At 39.6% G+C, this 20686-nt stretch overlaps 1 protein-coding gene across 3 annotated transcripts in view; it reads left to right on the top strand.

Annotated features, from left to right (window-relative positions):
* The window catches only part of CYB5R4 (cytochrome b5 reductase 4), an 86046-nt gene extending 65751 nt beyond the window's left edge, over positions 1–20295 (top strand). For all 3 annotated transcript variants that reach the window (XM_037039293.1, XM_037039292.1, XM_037039294.1), the window contains 6 exons: positions 2304–2444; positions 3910–4062; positions 7325–7475; positions 7789–7875; positions 16118–16282; positions 19699–20295. In XM_037039293.1, coding sequence (XP_036895188.1) covers positions 2304–2444; positions 3910–4062; positions 7325–7475; positions 7789–7875; positions 16118–16282; positions 19699–19756 — 755 coding nt within the window. In that variant the 3' untranslated portion in view covers positions 19757–20295. The remainder of the gene's footprint in view (positions 1–2303; positions 2445–3909; positions 4063–7324; positions 7476–7788; positions 7876–16117; positions 16283–19698) is intronic.
* Positions 20296–20686: the final 391 nt, after the last annotated feature.

The raw sequence follows: 20686 nt of genomic DNA, 5'->3' as shown, positions 1-20686 counted from the left end.
CAGCACAGAATATATTTTATTTAACAGTTATTCATCTTATTTATAAGATAAATGTTTAAGCATGTAGTATGTGAATCTCTGTATTCTCTGGTTCTGGGTCCCAGAAGGGTCTGGAAGAAGTGACAAGCGCGTCTGAACCTTCATGTCTCCTTGTGAGCCTGTCTTTTGATCTTTCGTCAGCCCAGTACTTGATTGGGCCTCCTGAATAACATTAGGGTGGTGCCCTTCACTGTTATCTGGTCCCAGCTATGCCTTGTACTAGAATGAAGTGACTTGAATGATGCCTCAGTGTTTTGTGTACAGCGATGCACTCTAAACGTAAATGCATACCAAGCTACTGTGCTAGCAGGTAGAAAGATTTAGTGACTGGAGTTTGGGGGACTGAAAAGGGACAAGGGAAGAGAGAAATTGGATGAAATTGTGGCCTAAGTAATGTGTTAGGTTTGTGAATTTTAGTCCCCTACTAACCATTGATTATTCGATATTAGGCCTTCCTGTCCTGTGATCTGGATAAATCTTTTGGTACATACTGAAAATTTTTTTAGGTTAGTAGAGAGAGAAAGACTAGTTAATATAAGAAATGCTTTTTCAAGGTTGATTTCTAATACATCTATGTAAATGCTTTTTAATGAGAGGAAATAATGAAACAAACCACTATCATCAGTCCACTCTGGTGTGCTGTTTACATCCAAAAGAGGATTTACAAGTGAAAATATTAATGCTTTCAGATGGCCTATAACAAGTTTTCTAACCCAAGTGGTATAATTTTGCTATGTATACAAAAAATATTTTCTGAACTTGGGATATTAATTTAAATATTTGTAATATTTATAGAACTACTTGATTCCTTTTGTTTATTTGTATTTTAGTACCACAAACCTGGTATCTTCAGTTTTTCACTTAAATTGAATGTTTTAGGTAATCAAGACTTACACTCTGAAATATATTTTTTGTTTTAATCATTTTTGACAGAATGTTCTATAATTCATTTATATATGAATGCATATATATGAGGTCTGTCTGGAAAATGTCCAGCCAAGATTAATATAACAAGAACAAGAATGGTTTGAGCAGCATTGCTGTAACTGGCGGTCAAGGAGTGTGGACTGAAATGCACGTGCAAGAACAGTGATGACTTCGCTGTAACAGTCAGTGGGGGCGGTAAACATTGTTGAGTGAGCATGTGTACTGTGTGGTTGCCCATTCAAAATGACTGAGCCAGTAGAGCAGTGAATCTGATTCACGTGATTCAAGTCAAATTTTGCATTAAGCTTGATCATTCATTCTTTCATGGAAACTACTTGGATGATTCAGAAGGCCACAGCTATGGGCAACTGGTGATTGGCAGCTTCATCAGGACAATGTGCCTGCTCGTGCATCACATCTCATGCAGACATTTTTGGCAAAACATCACATCACTCAGTGACCAGCCCCTTTACAGCCCAGATTTGGTGCCCTGAGACTTCTGGCTTTCCCCAAATTAAAATCACCTTTGAAAGGGAAGAGATTTTTATACTGTGGGCGAGATTCAGGAAAATACGATGGGGCAGCAGATGGCAGTTAGGAGAACTGTGTGAAGTCCCAAGGTGCCTACTTTGAAGGGGACTGAGGCGTCATTGTTCTATGTACGGGGTTTCTTATATCTTCTTCAATAAATGTGTCTAGTTTTCATATTATATGGCTGGATACCTCTGGACAGACCTAGTATACAAATGTATATACACAAGAATGTATATTTTCCTTGCCTTTATGAAAGAAATATTTCTAAAGTTATTTAATAGTGCTAGTATCATTAAACTTTCAATATTTGAGTTACAGAACTTTGTTCTCCTATAAGTAAAGAATTTAGAATGTACATTTGCTTGTAAATTACATTTCATATCCATAATTTACTATATAACTTGCAATTATAAGGATTTAAAAGATGGAATTATAAAAAAGTGAATTTAGGAATAAATTAGGTTTTAATTTCTTAGTAAGTAATGTTTTTAACATGCTATAATAACAGACATGAGCAATATAATACTCATTTTATAAAGTTTATTTTGAAATTATAAAAGGTTTTATACTTTCCAGGCTTTAGCAAATAGATACTCAGGAAATAAAATGAAAAAAATTAACAGAATAAGGTTTTCAAAATACTGATGAATTTTAAAAACATGTCTCCATGTCTCCTAGTATGTCTCCTAGTGAAATTCAGGCTCAACCAAAGAGCAAAGCTGAGTCTGTGCTTTCACTTAGTGGGTCTAGTATTCTTCTTACTTGGTATATTCATGAATAACAGAAAATGAATCACTTTTTAGATCTGTACTACAGAAAGTGCCAGTTAATTTCCAAGGACAGTGTTACTCATGATACGAAGCTTTTCTGTCTGCTGCTGCCACGAAGCACTCACCTGCAGGTGCCAATTGGGCAACACGTGTACCTCAAACTGACTATTGCAGGTAAGGCTTGTAGCTTGGGAGGAAGAGCTTCTTCTTTTATAAACAGTTCAAAATCACTCCTAATCTCTTTAGAAAGCACCCTTCTAGATTGTTAGGAAATGTTTCTGGCAGCTAGATTTAGGAATGGCCAGATTCTAGGTCTGTGGACGCAGTGTTCCCCTGTGTTGGAACTACAGCTGCGCCGTATGGAACAAAGGACTTGCCACTGGTCAGAGATGGTCCCACTGGCTCTGTAATTTATTGCCAACCAAGCCTCCAAGGAGANAAATCACTCCTAATCTCTTTAGAAAGCACCCTTCTAGATTGTTAGGAAATGTTTCTGGCAGCTAGATTTAGGAATGGCCAGATTCTAGGTCTGTGGACGCAGTGTTCCCCTGTGTTGGAACTACAGCTGCGCCGCATGGAACAAAGGACTTGCCACTGGTCAGAGATGGTCCCACTGGCTCTGTAATTTATTGCCAACCAAGCCTCCAAGGAGAGAGGTGAGGGCGTGCGCAAGACCCCTCCGTGAAGATAGTTCCTAGAAACATGTGCCAGCATCTCTTAGAAGCCACTTACTATCGTCATTTATAAAGTTGAATTTATAAAATTTCAAGATGAGTGGATGATTATAAATTATTTCTTTATACACTTCCCCAGTATACGCAGATCTGTAAATGTATTCCTTACTGTGTGAATTCCTTTTTCCTCCTTTTCACCCTAAAATTACCTCATTTATTTGTTTCAAATATCCTTCTTACTGATGTCTAACATTTTCTTGGCCTTCTGAAGCTGCAAAGTTAACATTCTCCTGTTCGTCCTGGCGTTCCCAGCGCTTGGTCTACCGGACCACCAGCCAGAGTCTGGTGGGTGTGGCCTGCTATCATGGGACCATGACGTTCTTCTCTGCATCATCTAATGTCAGGCCCTCATTCAAAAGTAGTTGGATTAATATTCTTTTCATTCAGTTACCAAAGTAAATTGTACTATAATAAACATTAAAACAATTTAAAATAGTTAAAGTAAAATATGAAATTCTCCCCTTTCTCACACCCAAATAAATGATCAGTAACCATTGTTCAAATGTTGATGTATAATTAAAATTATTATGTAAGTACATTCTCAAATCTCTAAGCTTTTTATGCCATTTTTGTTGTGGCCTATTACCAAGTTTGCATGCTGGTAGAATATAAGATTGTCTGAGTTTATTAACATAAATCCTGGTCTTATACCACACTTGATAAAAACAGATTGTTTATATTACTGATAAAATATTGATCTGTTAAAATTAGTTCAGCACATATGAACTTGGAGTATATATATATCTGAACTATATACATATGGAACATAAAGTTAGAATTATGTAAACATTAGGTGTACAGGCTTAAATATATACTGATTGCATTATAAAAATGTGTGTGTTTTATCTTCGTTCAGAGCTTTTTAGATTTTTATAATTGAATTTCTTTGTTGTGACTTTTTCTAGGCACTGAAATAGTGAAGCCATATACACCTGTGTCTGATTCCTTATTCTCAGAGTTCAAGGAACCAGTTCTTCCCAACAATAAATACATCTACTTTTTGATCAAAATCTATTCTGCTGGCCTCTTCACGCCACAGCTTGATCGTCTTCAGATTGGTTAGTATTTTGTGTTTGTTTGTTTGTTTGTTTTTTTGTTTTGTTTTTTACCTCACTTGTGTTCTCAGCTGGAGCACATGTTACACTGCCTTCTAGCTTGTCGCCATCTGGGACCCTGTCACACATCTGAAGCTCAGCATGTCTGCAGCCAGAGTCATGTTCTGTCTGTCTCACCCAGCTCATCATCACTCCATACTCATCTGCAGCCTCTCCCACTGTTCATTCTTGACCCAGTCCAGAGACTCGAGCCATCTTAGAGGCCTCCCATTTTCTCCCGCCCACTCCAGTCAGGCACTGTGTTCTGTTGAGCCAACCTCCCGGTGACTTGCTAGTTTTTCTTTCTCTTCGGCCACCCTCTTAGATCAAACATTCATCATTTCTCTATTGGCCTCTAATTGGCCTCTCTTATTTCCCTGTAACTGGGGCCTTTCTCTTTCTATTTATCAGTTCTTTTTTCAAGCTTCCCTGAGGATGGATTGAACCACGTCATTCTCTGAAACCCCTGCTAGGTCTCCATCACCCGATTACATCCCCTGCATGACCTACAAAGATCTCTCCAGCTTCATCTCTTGAGTACAGACCCTTGTGCTACTAAGGGTTCCACGGGTTACCTCACCTAGGATGATACAGTTACCTCACCTAGGATGCCCATTGACCCTTTCGCTACCTGTAAAGTGCCCCCTTTTTGAAGAACCAGACATAATATGACTTCTTTTGTGAATCTTGCCTCTTCCCCTGAAATGCCTAACATGTGCGTAGCTCTAGGATAAGAATAAAGAATATTTCTTCTTTACAAGACTTTGAATTTAAAGTTAGTGTCTTACTTATCTTTGTACTTCCTGCACCTGGCATGGCAGTCGGCATATCATAGGCTCTCAGTAACAATACTCTGAAAAAATGAAAGTACTCTAATGAAATTTATTAAGGTTTAGAAAATCTTCTTTCTGCTTCCACCCCTTCTTCTGTGTCTTCAGCGTTTCATCACCTTTGCCTAACAGTAAATCTGTTCATCCCTTTTGTAAGTCAGTACCTTGGAGTAACAGTGAAATCGATGACTAAAATTTCGAAATAAAGAAAATCACATAGTTTTCTGAAAGTTAAGCTTAGAAATCTATATGTAACAATATCATTAGTCATCTTTGGTTACAGAGCCAAAATATTGACTGTAAATGTGAACTTAAAGAATTTTGGAGTACCCACAAATCCAGCGAAGGTGACTATCATCTTGGGAGGGACTGACTCCTGACTGTAATTAGCAAGTGGAAACGTACCCAGCGGTATTTGTAGCCTATTTATAGAGATTGAGTGAACAGAGCAAGGTGAAGAGTTAGCTAAAACTGGAAAAGTAAAGCATAAAGCTCCGAGCATATAGTTCTCAACTTTATACAGGGACCCAGACGTGGCACAAATGCCTGTTTCACTTACAGGGAGCTGGACTGGCACGGCAGTGCGAGCTGTGCGGCCTCAGCATTGCCTAATCGGGCGGTGCGGTGACATTATCCACTTCTCTGTCCCAATCCCATGTTCACCAAACAACTGTTATATGATTGTGTTGGCCTTTCACATGTTAAATGAATACGATGCCCTAGATGGTGTGGATACTGTTCAGGTGACTAGATGGAGAGAGCCTGGCTGTGAATCAGTGGCCATCCTGGCATGTGTACTTTAATCTCCTGGGAATTTGATTAGCACCAAGTGCTGTGCCTTCGTCTGATCAGTTTTATGATGTCAGAAGGCCTGGACTGTGTACTTAAAAGGAAAAGTTGCCAAGTTAGTATCATTCTGTGAAACTTCTTTATTATTGAGTTGGCCAAAGTGCCCATTATGTTATTTCTGTAAAATAAGACACACTTTTCATTTTCATCAATAACTTTATTGATTTGGATCTTTTGAGTACAGCAGCTATCTCCTGCTTTTGGCTTCTACTGGGTAGAGGCCAGGAGTTCTGCTAAACATCTTTCAAAGCATAAGACAGCCCCACAGCAAAGAACTATTTGGCCAAAATGTCAGTAGTACCAAGAAACTTCACAAACCACTTTTGACACATTCGATCAGCTACAGAACCTTCTCCACACAATGCACAAATCTTGTTTTGCATTTCAGTTGCATTTTTACCTTTATTAAAATGATAAAACATAATATTCAGAAAATGTTGAATATTCAACATTGATAATGTTGTGGCTGTGTTGAAAATTCAATTTTGATAAGTTTTTTTTTTAATGTGTGCTGATGTGACAGCTGTCACAATACAATCTAACAGAATTGTTTCAAATGAAGGTAAGACAACTAAGCACGCGCTGCTAGAGCCACGGCACGGGAAAACTGGATAGACTTCTTGGCCAACCCAGCACTATCCTGTGGGTATTCTGATCTCATGGTTACTTTCAAACCATAACAAGGAGCTTTGTTACTTTCTAATGCTGAAGTCATCGTTTACTCTAAGAGCATCCTGCTTTGGGAAAGAAAGGAAAAATTACGAACATTCAAGCATTTAAAATTTTTCAATTGCTTTTAGAATATGGGCAGCTTTATTTTTATTTAATTACATTAAACATTTCCGAAACATCCTAAAGGCATTCCCTTATATGAATGGCACATGTTGGCTGCGACAACCGCATTTCAGGAGACGCTTTTTCAGCTGTACTTTGGATTCTATGTCGGGAAGTAGAAGACTCCGAGTACAGTTTCTGATTTGCTTTGTTTTTATAGGAATTGAATTCAGAACAGCTCTTGTTGTTTTAATCCATTAGTCTGTTCAAAGATTTGATGAAGGTGAAATTAGCACAGTTACTAATGTAAGATTTTAGAATACATTTTTATTTCAGTTTTCTCTCCTACTAGTCTTACTACTGTGGGTAAGAATCAATATGTAAGTAGCAAATACCTGTTCCCTACCTGTACTGTGCAAGACAGGTAGACATGGACTCTGCTTTTGAGGGGCTTATAATTTGATTTAGTCATCTACTTATTGATAATATGTACTTAAATACTTGGCAATAGTTTGTCAATTAGAGACTCCAGATGGTTTGGGAAAATAACGTTGGGAAATGAGTGAATAAAACCTCATTATTACTTTGATTATGGTGATATAATCCAGACATACTTGGGGGTCTATTGAGTCCTTATATAAACTAAGTCTGAGACATAGTCTGAAAGTTAAACTCTCATCCTATTACTCACCAGTGTTCTGCATTCAGCTAGGTGTAGCCTTCTCAGTTTCTCTGATTTTTTTTTCTGATTTAGTCTATATTTTATTGTTTAGGAGACTTTGTTTCTGTAAGCAATCCTGAGGGCAATTTTAAAATGTCCCAATTCCAAGAATTAGAAGACCTCTTTTTATTGGCAGCTGGAACAGGCTTCACACCAATGCTCAAAATATTGAATTATGCTTTGAATAATATATCCAGTCTCAGGTATGTAATTTTATCTTTAACTACTATCTTTGTGAAGCTGTTAGAGTAGTATGAGGTATTCTAATAGCATTTAATTATTCAGTGGACCTTAATATAGACATATTCTCATCCCCTCATTTATTTCTTAACTCTACCTCCTCAAGTCCTGGCAGTTTAACTAAGTTGATTCATTTTATTTTGATTCTTTCAGTTACTTTAGTGGCACTAAAAAACATTTGTACTAGTTCACTTTTAGATTTCTATTCAGGCATATTTTAAATGTAATCAAAATAATGGTGGTTTTTTTTTTAGTAGTTGTTGTTTTTCTTTTAAGGAAAGCGAAGCTGATGTTCTTCAATAAAACAGAAGATGATATAATTTGGAGAAGCCAGTTAGAGAAATTAGCATATGAAGATAAAAGGTACTAGCTCTGTATTTAAATATTTTGCACATGTAGTCAGTCTTGCCATTATTTCCTTTGGGTGGAGTTATTAATTGACCAGGAAGCTTCTTCAAGGGAAAAATAAACTAACAACTTTCTAAATGCAAGTAATGTTACACCTTCCTCCAAAGAAATAGTGTGATAAGATCAATGTGACATCATGTACGTGCCAGCATGTACTACATGTTTGTGTGGTGTTGTTTATACTGAGTTGGGTTTCAGTGTGGCCACGGTTTTCTTGTTATAACAGAGATAAATTTGGTGAGATGGATTAAGCAAAAATAAGCATGTTTCTTTACTGCAGGATTTCTTGGAGCTTTTAATATGCCAATGTCCATACTGACTTTCCAAAAAGTGGGGGGGGGGGGAGTTTCTTGCATTGTTTAGCAAGATTCTCCTCATTTTTATTTGTGTACATTAAAATATACTAATAGCTGTATCACTAGTGGTCCTCAGTGCACACTTCGGGAAATGCTGGTGTAGGCAGGAGGAAAACTTCAAGTTAGTCTGAATGCAGTCAGTGGAGCTTGAGGCGGCAAGGGTAGCAGCACAGTGAAAACGTGTTTCCTCCAAAAAACACAGGCAGCTGAAACAAGATCATTTAAGTGGATATATCCCCATCCCCTAAAGAAATTTGAAAGCAGTAAGAAGTTCTAAGTAAATTTTTTAGAAAAAGAATGAATTGGATAACCTAATGTACTTTCTATAATTAGTAAAATTATTTATTTTAAAATTAATTATTTAAAATTATTTCTAATAATTTCAGGACTTTATAAGTATCTGAAGTAAATATTTCATAGTATAGTATAAATAGTTTTAGGCTTTATAAAAGTTAAAGATGTCACAAACTCACCTATTTTTCCAGTGGCTCCAGGTACTCCTGATTATTTTCCAAATGCTCTTAATAAGGTAATGCCATGGTCTTGTCTAGTTTTTTTCTTCCTGTTGACCTGAACTTACTTATCCTTCAAGTATTTACTCTTCCTACATAGTTAGGACATAAACCTCACATACACAGTATTTACCACATATAGGTAGTTGTATGGCAATTTAGAGCATGATTTATAACACAATGTAGAGTCCTAGGTTTTCAAGTCTTTCACACTGATTTTTGAAGTGGAAGTAGCATTTATTGAAAAGCCTAAAGACCTAAATTCTAGTTTTCATTCTACATTCACAAGCTTGAAATTTTATTTAAAAATTAGTTAAATCTGAGGGCCTATTTGTTTAGCTTCAAAATAAAATATCTCTCCTAGTTGAAAAGTGTAAATGCCCTGGAAACCGTAGCCATACCTCAGATATTTGAATTGTGGTTATAGAGGACCTGAATATACATGGGTTTCATTTCTGTATTCACAGTTTGAACTCTTGTTTTCCTAAATGTTTAAAAGAATTTAAACACATATAGGTAAACCTTTTTTAGCTAGGTCTTTTAAAAGTATTTTGGCAGTGTTTTTATATTCTCTAAGATAGTTCCCTTATAATGAGCAGATGTTGTGTTTTCAGTCTCTTAATAGGAGTGTAACTTGATTTAAGATGTAATTGGTAAAAGGGAGCATATTGAGAGCCTCTGAACATAGAGTGTCCTTTAACAAAGTCAGCTGCGTTGGTTTGTTTTGGTCTACATAATTTGGGTTGGTAGGATGGCGTGGGAGGGTGAGGGGAGGCCCATTCTCCCCACCTCTGGAGGACGGGCCCTAACAGCACTCTGCAAGTGAGGGAGACTCCCCAGCTTGCAGGGACAAGTGACAGTGTTCTGACTCCTGGCCTGCCTTCATCCTCCTCCCTTTTCTTCTCCTCTTTCTCTTCTTGCTCTCCCCTGCCTGCTCCCTAACCTTCTCTTCCCTTCTTCCTTCCCTCTTCCCTTCTCCCTCCTCTTTCTGGACACAGGACTCCTTGCTGAGGCACTCTGGCACCGACTTCTAGCACTGGGTACTTTACGCTCCCTGGAGACTCGGGCAGGTCCGCACCAGACAGGGAAAAGCTTTGCTTGTCTGCATAGCTTTGGAACATTTATCAGGAATTTTACAATATCCCGTGGCGTTGTGCACATATAGGAGAGACAGAGCCTTATTGATGGGTTTTTGGTACTCTTTATTCACAAACATAATTGATGTTTCATACATAAAGGAAAGTAATCATTCATATTTACTATAAGGTAATTTTAGTTTTAGTCTCATTTATTATTTTAGTTAGCATTTAAAGCTATATTTTTATATGTTAAATCACCCTTTTCTACATCTTTACTCTCTTATGTCACTTCTAGTTTTAGTACTAAAGTTTCTGGTGACAACATGGGACATCTGAACATATCTCATTGGTTACATTTTTATTGGATTATGAAAACAAAAGTTGTTTTTTCTTACATTTATAGCCAAAACAAGTGAAATATTCTACTGCTGACTGTAGGATTAGGGTTTAGCTGCTGCTCAGTGCTTTGTGGGACAAGGAAGGATAGGAAGGGTGGGCAATGAGAGTGGTGTAGGGTCTAATGTTTTCTCTTTCAGCAAGCATGCTATGCTAGTCCTCAGAGTTTATCTAGGTAATATCATTGATTAGCAAATGAAATGCTTAGAAATGTCATTGTATAATGGAAACTTACTAACTTGTGGCCTTGGCAAGTACTTAATCAGACTGAGCCTCTGTTTTTCCATCTGCAGAACAGGGACAGCAATACCTACGGTACAGAATTGTTTGTGATGGGGGACAATGAGATAGCGCATGTAGGTGCCTGACCCAGAATTAGCATATTTGTAACATTCACCCATTCATGAAATACATATGAGCATCTGCTGTGTGCCTATATGCAGGGGTGCAGCAGTGAGCAAGATACGGTGCGGGCTTCTTTTCTTATGTAGTCCAGGAATGTGCATCTTCATTTTCTCACATTGCTAAGCAGAAAGCCAGTATGTACAGTAGCAGATGTAGGTGATTACCATGTAAACTGAAATCCAAATTAGGTACACCCATCTCTTAACTATTGAGCAGTGTTGTGAGGCCCAGTTGACTCAGTGTCATGCACTGGTCCACCCCTCCCCTCAGCACAATGCACTGACTTTGTGAGGTATCGGCCTTTGCAAATTAGTTTGAAGGGACTGGACAGTTTAACAATGAGGCTGAACTCTGGGCACCATTTATAATATAGCAAGTATTTTCTTTCCTTTCAAAGCAGTAATTTTGGAGACAATAACCTAATGTTAGTAAAGCTAGTAGCATATACTTTTATATTAGTAGAAGTTGTTGATTTGCTGATTTCCCCCCTCTGTTTGCAAAATTAATACATATTTATATAGAAAAAATGTAAGGAAAATCACCTGTAACCCTATCATTTAAAGAACAGTTACTACCATCCGTGGTCTGTCTCTTTCCGTTTTTCCCATTTCCCTCCTGCTCTCTCTCTGCCCCTCTTGCTCTCAGATACACATGTACGTACACACTGACACCTGCACACATACTTTTTTGTTCTGTATTTTTTAAATAAAATGGTTATTCTGGCTATACTTTTTATAATTGCTTTATCTACTTAGTGTATTTTATATATTCTATGTATAGAATGCTTTGAATTGGTGGTTTCCAACCTGGAGTGATTTTGTCTCCCTCCCCCCACTATGGCCCAGGGGACATTTATATCTGGAGACATTTTTGATGGTAACAGCTGATGGCGGGGATCCCATGGGCGCCCAGCTGGGAGAGGCCAGGAGTGGAGCTAACATCCTGAGTGCACAGGACAGCCCCCACAACAGAGAATACCCAACTGGAAATGCCCATAGTGCCGGTTGGGAAAACCTGCACTACACCAGGATTTTTAATGGCTGCATTTTATTCAGTCATGTAAGCATATGATAATTTATTTAACTAATACCCTACTGTTTGACGTAGTGAGTAGGAGTTGTTCTGTACCTCTGTAACGATGCAGGATAAAAATTTATCATAAGAGTCACTAAGTCAAAGTGTACTAAGGCTATTGAAGCATTTTGACAAATAACCTCTAGGGAGGTAAAAAATACTGTACCCAACACAGTATATTGTTAGAATCTCTTATTTTCCCTCTGGAAAGGAAGAGGGCAACTGTTGGAGCATACTAGAAAGGGAAAAAGAAAAGGTTCCGAACAGCAAGGGAGTGGGCACGAAAGACAAAGGAGTATGTGCCCAGTTACATGCACCAGCAGACCCCTTGCCTCACTTCAAGCATTTGTGTGCTCGCTATTTTCAAAATGTGTTTAATGCTGGAAACAGTCACAAAATGGTGAGACTGCCCTAGTGGGGGAGAAGTTCTAAAGTACAGCAGTAAAGTCTGTGCTTTGAGGGTAACAAATCACTAGTTAGAGAAGTCCAGGGAAAGTAATTCTGTTTTTGTGAGGGGAGTCCAGCTTCTGAGCTGGGCTTTGGGAAACAATTGGCATTTTGTGAACAGGAAAAGAAATTTGGGTTGTAGGACTTCATGAGCAAAAACATGAAGTCCAGGATGTTCAGAATTTTTTATCAAAAGATCGAGGGTCCAGTTTTGTTGAAGTAAATACAGTGCATGAAGGAGAACAATGTGAAATAACTTTGTAAGAATAAAATGACTAAACTTTTATGCATATACTAGAAGGCATCTGAGTGGTGATCCCTTCTAATCTTCTTGTTTTACAGTTGAAGAAACCTGTAGGCTAAAGTCAGGTGATAGGAGACCTTGAATGTAATTCATATATTAAGTAAATGTGTATTAGATGGCCATGGGAAGCCCCAGCAACACTCAGCAGTTTGTATCCCTTTACTATTGACAGGCTTTGCTGATAACGACCCACTATGCTTCTGTGCTCTAGTGTCAGTGTTGGGAGGAGCAGTGTGGTGTTCCCTTTAAGACGGCAGAAGCCCATGACTGCAGAAGCATAAGTAAATCGAGCAGTGTGCCTTAACCCCTTCTTCCCCAGCCTGTGATGCCCACAGATATGTGGGCCCCTAATCTTGACCCTTCTATCCCTTTCTGTTCCTCCCAGATGCTCCTCAGCTGGTGCGTTTTGTAGAATGTGTTTCCTGAATGTTTGTGTGTTCCCTCGAAGGGCTCTGTGATTAAATAACTTTGAGAAATAGTGTGTCGAAGATTTACCCTGAACTTAATATATTCAGGGCTTTGTCTAAAGAAATCTGTTAAACTTATTTTAAACCCAGTAGTCCAAAATGTATTTGATAGTTAGCCTTTTTTCATGAAATACCACTAAGGAAGGAACATTGGTGTTTCATAGCTGCATTTTGAGAAATGTTTTCATAATATGTAGATTCTGTATAATTTTAACTTGTAGCTGTTTATTTTGTGAGCTGTTTTTTCTGTGAGCAAACACCAAGTTTTCCTCCTTTTTGTAGTAATTTCTGTTTAGCTAGAGAAACCAGAGAAGGCCGGGCCCCAAATACTATGAAACAATCCTCTGTGGGCAGCGACAAATCACTGATGCTTTCTAAGCGGAAATATTTATTGTGTGATTGGCTCTGGGTATTTAGGAGAACTACTGGCAATGGTATGTCAGGTGGACTGGGCCAAGGCTATCAGAGCAGCGTTTCAGACAAGAGGCGCGAGGGCCTTGTTTGGAGTGGTGGCAGTGAAGACGGAAGGTAGGGGCGTGTGTGAGAAACAGGCTGGAGGCTGGTTTTGGTGCTGGCTGGCTAGAGGAGAGTTAGTTGTAGGGTGATGGCAGGCTCTGCGTCTGTGCCGTCTCAGGCGGTAAGTGCTTTACAGAGTGAGCCAGAACGCTTCGGAAGAGGTTGATTCCATGGTACCCATCGGTGCCTTGATGTGCTGCTGTAAGAAATCCTTCTTTCAAATAGTCTTGAGTCTTACCTTGGGGTTGTTCCTGCTCTGGTGAAGCTCTCTCCTGGTCCTGTGAAGAAGGAGAGAAGCAGGATAGCAGGCTCTGTACAGTTATCTTAAAGGTTGCGTTCATGCCCCTCTTCACTTTTCTAGCGAGTGTTCAAAAGTGATGGCCAAGGGACCGTTATGTGAATAAATACAAAATGCATGAGACGGTCACGGCCTCTGTGTAGGGGTCCCAGGCGCGCAGCACTCTGTAAGAGCAGACACCTGCAGGCAGCATGTCGCCACTGCCCAGGCTCTTCTCTTTAAAGCATCTCAGTAAAGGAAAATTATGACTATTTTCAAAGAACAGATTTATAAATCTTAGCAGTTTTATTCCAGTGATAGATGTGTTGGAAACAGAGCCAGAGGACATTTTTGAATTTTAACAAGGCAATGGCTATCTTTTACCCAGTTGTCTTGTGTATAATTGGAAATGTCCTAAGGAAGAGGCTCTGCAGCTGCCCTGGGTCCCCATGGCTGATTGGACGAAAGCTGCGGCCCTTCCTTCTAGAAAAAGGCACGTAGGAATCATGGGCAGTCTTCTGTGTGGTGTTACAGATGCCAGCTCACGGCTTTGTTCCTCCATGCAGTTTTTATTTTTAGTCAGTATGGCTTCTTTGTAAATAAATTCCTCTATTCATTCAACAAGTGTTTTTCATGCACTTATCTTGAGCCAGGCTGGGGTACAGCATTGAACAAGACAAACAAGGATCTTGCCCTCTTGGTACATTAAACAAATATTACATTCCAGATTTATCTAAAACTGTCTTAATTTCACGTGCCAGAAAGGAAAAATAAGTCAGTGAAAGAAAGTATTTGGGGAAGCCGTTTTGTATAAGGTGGGTTTGTATACCCGCTAGAACTACATGGGAACCTTGGAGGTAGAAAGAAGACATAAATCTGTGTAGTTTTTTTAAAAATATGAAACCAGAATATTATAATTATAAGAGATGATGTAGTCTTCCCACCTTGTTCCACAAATGCACAAATAAGACCTAGATGCTGGGGTCTAGGTGGGAGCTGGGGCTGCTTCTCCGTCCTGGAGTTGGTGTGTGTGCCTGAACTGGGCCCATGAGCCAGTGGGGACCGTGACCCAAGGGCAGCACAGCCATGTGAGGGCGGCAGCACCAGCCACACCCTGTTTGTGGTCTCATACTTGATTGCTCAGGCCCCTCACAAGAGAAACTGTGTGACTTTTCCTTAGTAGATTAATATATAATTCATTCCTTCTACTCATGAGAAAATATCTCAGTTACTCACTGGAAAATGTAGAAATGCATTTGGTCTAATACTGTTGAAAATGGTAAGAATTCATTGTGTCTCGCTGAAATGGAGTAAAGGGAGCAGGTACAGCATAGAATTTTGAATCATTTACATGGCTCTGCACCAGCCATTCACTTAACAGGTTACAAAACTGTGGAGAGAAAATGGTCCATAGTTACACTGTGAAGCTTAGTTTGATGTTCTTTCACATCATTTTTATTCTGTACCCTTTCTTTCTCTTTCACATGTTTCATTTCATAGTTTCATTCCATAGTTCTTGAGGGCCTCTGGCGTGGCAGCCACTAGGGACTTAGTGATGATAGCCAAAGCAAAGGTGGTCTCTGCTCTTAGGAATTTTACTTCTGGCTTTGAGGGCCACGCATTTAAAACCTGAACTAAGCTCTATGAGGAAAAGAAAAAGGAAACTGTTTCTACAACACATAGAACAAAGAACCCCGTGGCTGCAGCGGAAATGGTGCTTAGCTAAGAACGGAAGAATGGGCACGGCAGGAGCATTACGGGAAGGAGAGTGGACGGGTGGTGGCGGTGAAGGGCCTGCTGAGGATGTGGGGGTGGGGGCGAGGCAGAGAGAGGTCCGAGGATAAATCCCAGGTTCCTGGCTTATGCAGCGGAGGGGACCGTGGCGCCATTCCCAAAGGGAAAGGCAGGTGTGGGCTAGGGAGGTTATGAGATGAGGCTGAGGCAGAAACAGTAAAAAGTCAAATAGGCTGTTGGTTATAAATAAGGGTCTAGAACTCAAAAGGTTTGAGTCAGAGATTAAAAAGGGCATGTCACTGGTAATTGCTGTTTACTGTGACTTATGCAAGGAGATTATTAATAGAAATGTGTAGTTCTCTGAGGTCCCTCAGAGCTCTTTCTAATGAGTTCAGAAAATGCCAAAGTACTCTTCTCATCTGTAGCAAAAGCTAATCCTCGGTAAACGTGGATTTACCTGTATGTTTTTGTTAAATCTTTGTGTGTAACCTATTCCAGTGCTTTCTAACAAGTGTATCAGTTTTTACATATTATGTCACTTTCAAGGGCAAAAAAGATATTTTAGTAAACTTGAACATGTTAATTCTATATTGACATAATAGACCTTATAAACATGTTTCTTTTCTCTAGATTTGATGTTGAATTTGTTCTCTCAGCACCTACTTCTGAATGGAATGGCAAAACAGGATACATTTCATCAGGTCTTCTTTCTGAATTTTTGAAAAGGAGTTCAGACAAATCCAAAGTTCTCATCTGCATTTGTGGACCAATGCCATTTACCGAGCAGGGAATAAGGTGAGCGGCAATGTGGTAGAAAAAGAGTCCAGGAGACTGCAATGAAGATCTTCCATAAGAAGCAGTTGACTTGGCTCTTGGCACTTGGCTTTTTGGTGCACAGGACGATGCTCCGACCAACTGAGCCACCCAGCCAGGGCCAAATCTGCACTTTTAATAGTCTGTTACAGCCTAAGAAAATGACAGCGTTTACTCTTCATGCAGACGGAGGGTTAGAAGCCAAGATTATGTGTAGGGTTAGATGTGGACACAAAAGTCAGATGCAGCCAGCTCTCAGTGTCTCTGCTGATCACTGGCGGTGTGGGTACATTGACAGGGTTGGTGCCACAGCTCATTTGGGGCACTGGACTCAACCTCTTCTTCCACCAGAGCTTTATAACTTACAGTAGTTAGTAGTAAGCAGTGTTGATCTCATCGTAGCTTTCGATCTTTCTTCATGGTTTGCAACTGGGTGGAAATTAGTAAATACTACAGTGATTAAAAGCCAGGCAGCAGGTCAAAAAGGCAATACTAGAACATAATCCAAAAAATGAGACTTTAAAATGTTGGTTAAATATAACCCACTGTTGGATTTCTAGATGATCTTAAAATATGACTGCCTTCCATGCCATGTTTTTCTTTATTTGGTGTATGACTAAACCTAGTATTGTCTAGATGATGTCATCTATTACTGTTGTATTTTTAATTTTAATTATGAAAAGGATTGACCTCAAAAATAAATAGACATTAAAAAGTGTTATTTACTATGTTGAATTTAAAAGCTATTTTGGTTAAATTAACGTGTATTTCTGGATTTCAGTACTTTCAGGAAAATGTACTTCCACTTAAGCTTTTTTAACTTAAAAATAGTTTTATTACTATTAAACTTTTACTTTTTTAAAGTTCAAAGAAAACTATTAAAATTTTAGTGGAGGCTAATAACATGGCTTGAAGTAAAATAATTTTTCAGAAAAGACTAAGAGCTACATTCTTCTACTTTATTGGCACTTCTATTTTGGAAGTATCTCAGTGTTTACTTTAGAGATTGCAGTGTAATAATTCTTTTTAATGGTAGGAATCATAAACTCTTCCTCCAGAAAGAGGCTGATGTTAAGGCCACTTAGTTCACTTTCCGCTGACGGAGAAGGAGTCCCTTGTCAGGTGTGGGAGTAGGTTGTTTTCCCCCAGGAATTACTGGCTTCTCGGGGCTCTTCAGTTTGGCTCCATGCAAAGCTTAGCCGGATCTTGCATACTGGAGCCTCAGTACGCGTGTAACTGGATAGAAGGTAGCCATGGTTCCAGTATCTCTGCATTTTTAAAACTCACTGTAATCTCTACAGTTTTATTCTCTCAGCTTTACCTCAGAGTTAACCTTTCTATGCTGTCCTTGCCCGGAATCGCTCAGGAGTGTTGTCCATCAGCATACGTGGGTGGATCCCTGCTGCCGCTCACCTGTAAACGTGCTGCATAGGGTTACCTGTGAGATGTAGCTTTAGTTCAAGTACCTGCAGTTCATAGCCCTCGTGAATTTCAACCCAAGACTCTTATTCTTCGGTTTCCCGTCCTCACCCTCTTAGTGGACGTGACATACCTCTCTTACTTGGCAGGGACATGAGTCTCTTATGATATCATAGTTTTTTCTACCCCGAAAGGTGACTCTTTCTCTGGGATACCCACTCCTAAGTGCCCCCCAAAGTTAAGTTTAGTCTGCTGCACAGGTTGTAGTGTAAGCATAACCACTGCAAACATGCTCTCCGTATTTGGGGAAAATTTGTCAAATTTGTATATGACAACTCAGAAACGTATTTCCTTCATATAAATAAAAGCTCAAAACTATTTGGCCAGTAAAGTTTTTTCATCCATTAAATGCCCACCTTGTTTATCACAGAGATGAATGAGACAGGCTCTGCGCTTAAGGCCCAGCTGCCCCATGATGGAAACAGACGCAGAGGCCGACAACTAAAATGTGGCAGAGTATCGTAAATACTCTTACTAAAAATAAACACACGGTGTTACAGAAATGCAGGGAGAGACCAGTTACTTTCACCTTGGGGTGTGTGTGGTGGAGATAACTCCACTTACGGTCAGAAAGGCCTGTGCTCTGAACGAGGACTAAAACGTTGCTAGTCGGAGGAGGCGGAGAACAGTGGTACAGGCGGGGCGAGAAGGAGCAGATGTGCCAGAGATGCCGGTGTTCCAAAGACTAGTCTGGTGTAGCTGGTGTGAAGCCACTTGCCAGGGGAGACAGGAGGCACAGCTGGAAAGGCAGGTCGATGGGTCCAGATGGGGACAGGTGTGACTGCTGCCCCGGGTGTCAGGGATGTACATCCTGGCCTTTGGTTGGATGTGTGTGTGTGCTCAGGAAGCTGCCAATTTGGCTTTGAATTCCATCTGTGCCACCTACAGTCATCTTACTGTCACTACCTGGGTGTCCTAGGTCAGCTACTTAACCTTTCTAAGCTCTATTGTGCTCGCCTGTGAAAGGGAATAAATAATACTTATGTGCGTGAAGTGCTCAGCACAGGGGCTACATAGAGTAAGTACTAGATAAATGTTTCTTATGTTCAGGAGCATTTAAAACAGAGCCATTTGTAAGATGTGTCTTCATTTAGAGTGTCGTCCAGGTGTTTCTGCTGTTTGGTTTGGTGGAGGGAGTAAAGGTGGAGTGCGGCGGGCGTCCCCTCCTTACTTTGAAAACTGGTGAATGGAGGTTGGAGACTCTAGTGTTTGTTTGCCTTTTCTGTGTGAGCTCTACTACAGGGCAACCGCATAATACATGAGAAGATTTTCTTCATAGACTTTCAGCTTATAAATGAAGAAAGAATGTGATAGAAGTAGAACATCACCAGTTTCAGTCCCTAATGAACTGGTAATGGATCTGTACGTAGGCCATCGATAGTTGTTAGCATTCACAAAGAGAGGCAACCACACGTGCCTCCTGAGGGAAGAATACCACGTATGAAGCAGTCTTGTCAAAAAGAATTCAACCTGTGTCTGGTCCATCCCCTAGATCCAAGTATTAAATTAGGGCAGTGAGAGGCTAGAGTACCCATCATTAACACATACCACACGGACGCGGCAAAATGGGGACCAGGGGTGACTCGCGCAGAGAAGTCTTACTCGGTCAGTGAATTGCAGGACAAAGAGAGAGAGGATACTGATCAAAGGATACTTCAAAGATTTATCAGCTAATCATAACATGTAGTCTTTCATCGGATCTTGCTTGAAACAAACTTTTAAAAATTATGGCCTTTATTTTCAGTGGAAAATTTGAACACTGACTAGATATTTGATGATATTAAAGAATTATTGTTAATTTTTTAGAAGTGATCATTGTGTTTTTTAAAGTCCTATATTTATGATTATAAACTTTGATTTTACTTCTTTCTTTATAAACATTTTCCCTAAGAGACGTTTGCTTTGTACTTGTTTTTCAGGTTGCTGCATGATCTGAACTTTTCCAAAGATGAGGTCCATAGTTTTACAGGATTATGAAGAGCCGTTGCTGTCTCTTACCTGGCTGTTTTATCTAAATTTGTGATTGCTTAGGGTTTTTTAAGACAACTTTTTTATATACTGAAAGGTTAACTAGGCTCCAGGCTTCAGTTTCTCAAATACAATCAAATGTTCCTTCAGTATAGGTAACTGTTGGCTTTATTTTATACTGTAACTTACTTTACTACTGACTTTTGGTCAGGAAAGTCAGTCATGGCAACAAACCCATCCAGGTGGTTGGTTATGAATCATACAGCTCCCTCCTTGCCATTTAAATTGTATCACTGTTCCACGTGAGCTCCTGTGTTTTATGACTTGATAAAGTAAATGATCATTTTGATCATGTTTCTATGCTGTAAAATGTCTTAGCAATACAGATTAAATTTTACATTGCACTGTCAACTCAGGAAATGATCATGTATGTTCTTGTTAATATTAAAACATGGAATGTTATAACTTATTAAGTGATCTAAACATTTTCTGTGCGTGTATGTTTGGCATTGATACAGAGGAGGATAAAAATATACTTATGTACTTTTTAATCCTTGTCCTAGAAATGTGTCTGAGTGCAGCAAACTGGGTCTGTGTCTAAGGCAAACAGTAAAAGATATTGGAGATGCTTCACACATGCAGCTTGAATCAGGTGTGTCAGAGAGTTTACCTTGAAAGCTGTGTTTATTCTTAGGCAAAACCAGAGGCTTCGGGAAAGATAATGAAGCGTAGCATCTGGTCCTGTGGCCCAAAGTAATCATTTGATGCTTTGGAGTAGGTTAAACTTTAATTCTTTTTGAGCCTGTCCAGACCGGCTGGGAAGATGAGGAACACTGTGTCCAAAGCGGCCCTTCCCCTCGGTGGCTGCTGTCTCACAGCTGGCAGTGCAGCAGGGAGCCCTTCTGTGCTCTGTGGGGGGCGGGGGGGGGCACTTAGTCT

The sequence above is a fragment of the Sturnira hondurensis genome, unplaced genomic scaffold (assembly GCF_014824575.4).
Source record: "Sturnira hondurensis isolate 20B ecotype Veracruz unplaced genomic scaffold, ASM1482457v3 Scaffold0025370, whole genome shotgun sequence".
In the NCBI taxonomy this organism is placed as follows: domain Eukaryota; kingdom Metazoa; phylum Chordata; class Mammalia; order Chiroptera; family Phyllostomidae; genus Sturnira; species Sturnira hondurensis.
This window is presented reverse-complemented; position numbering and strand designations above follow the sequence as displayed.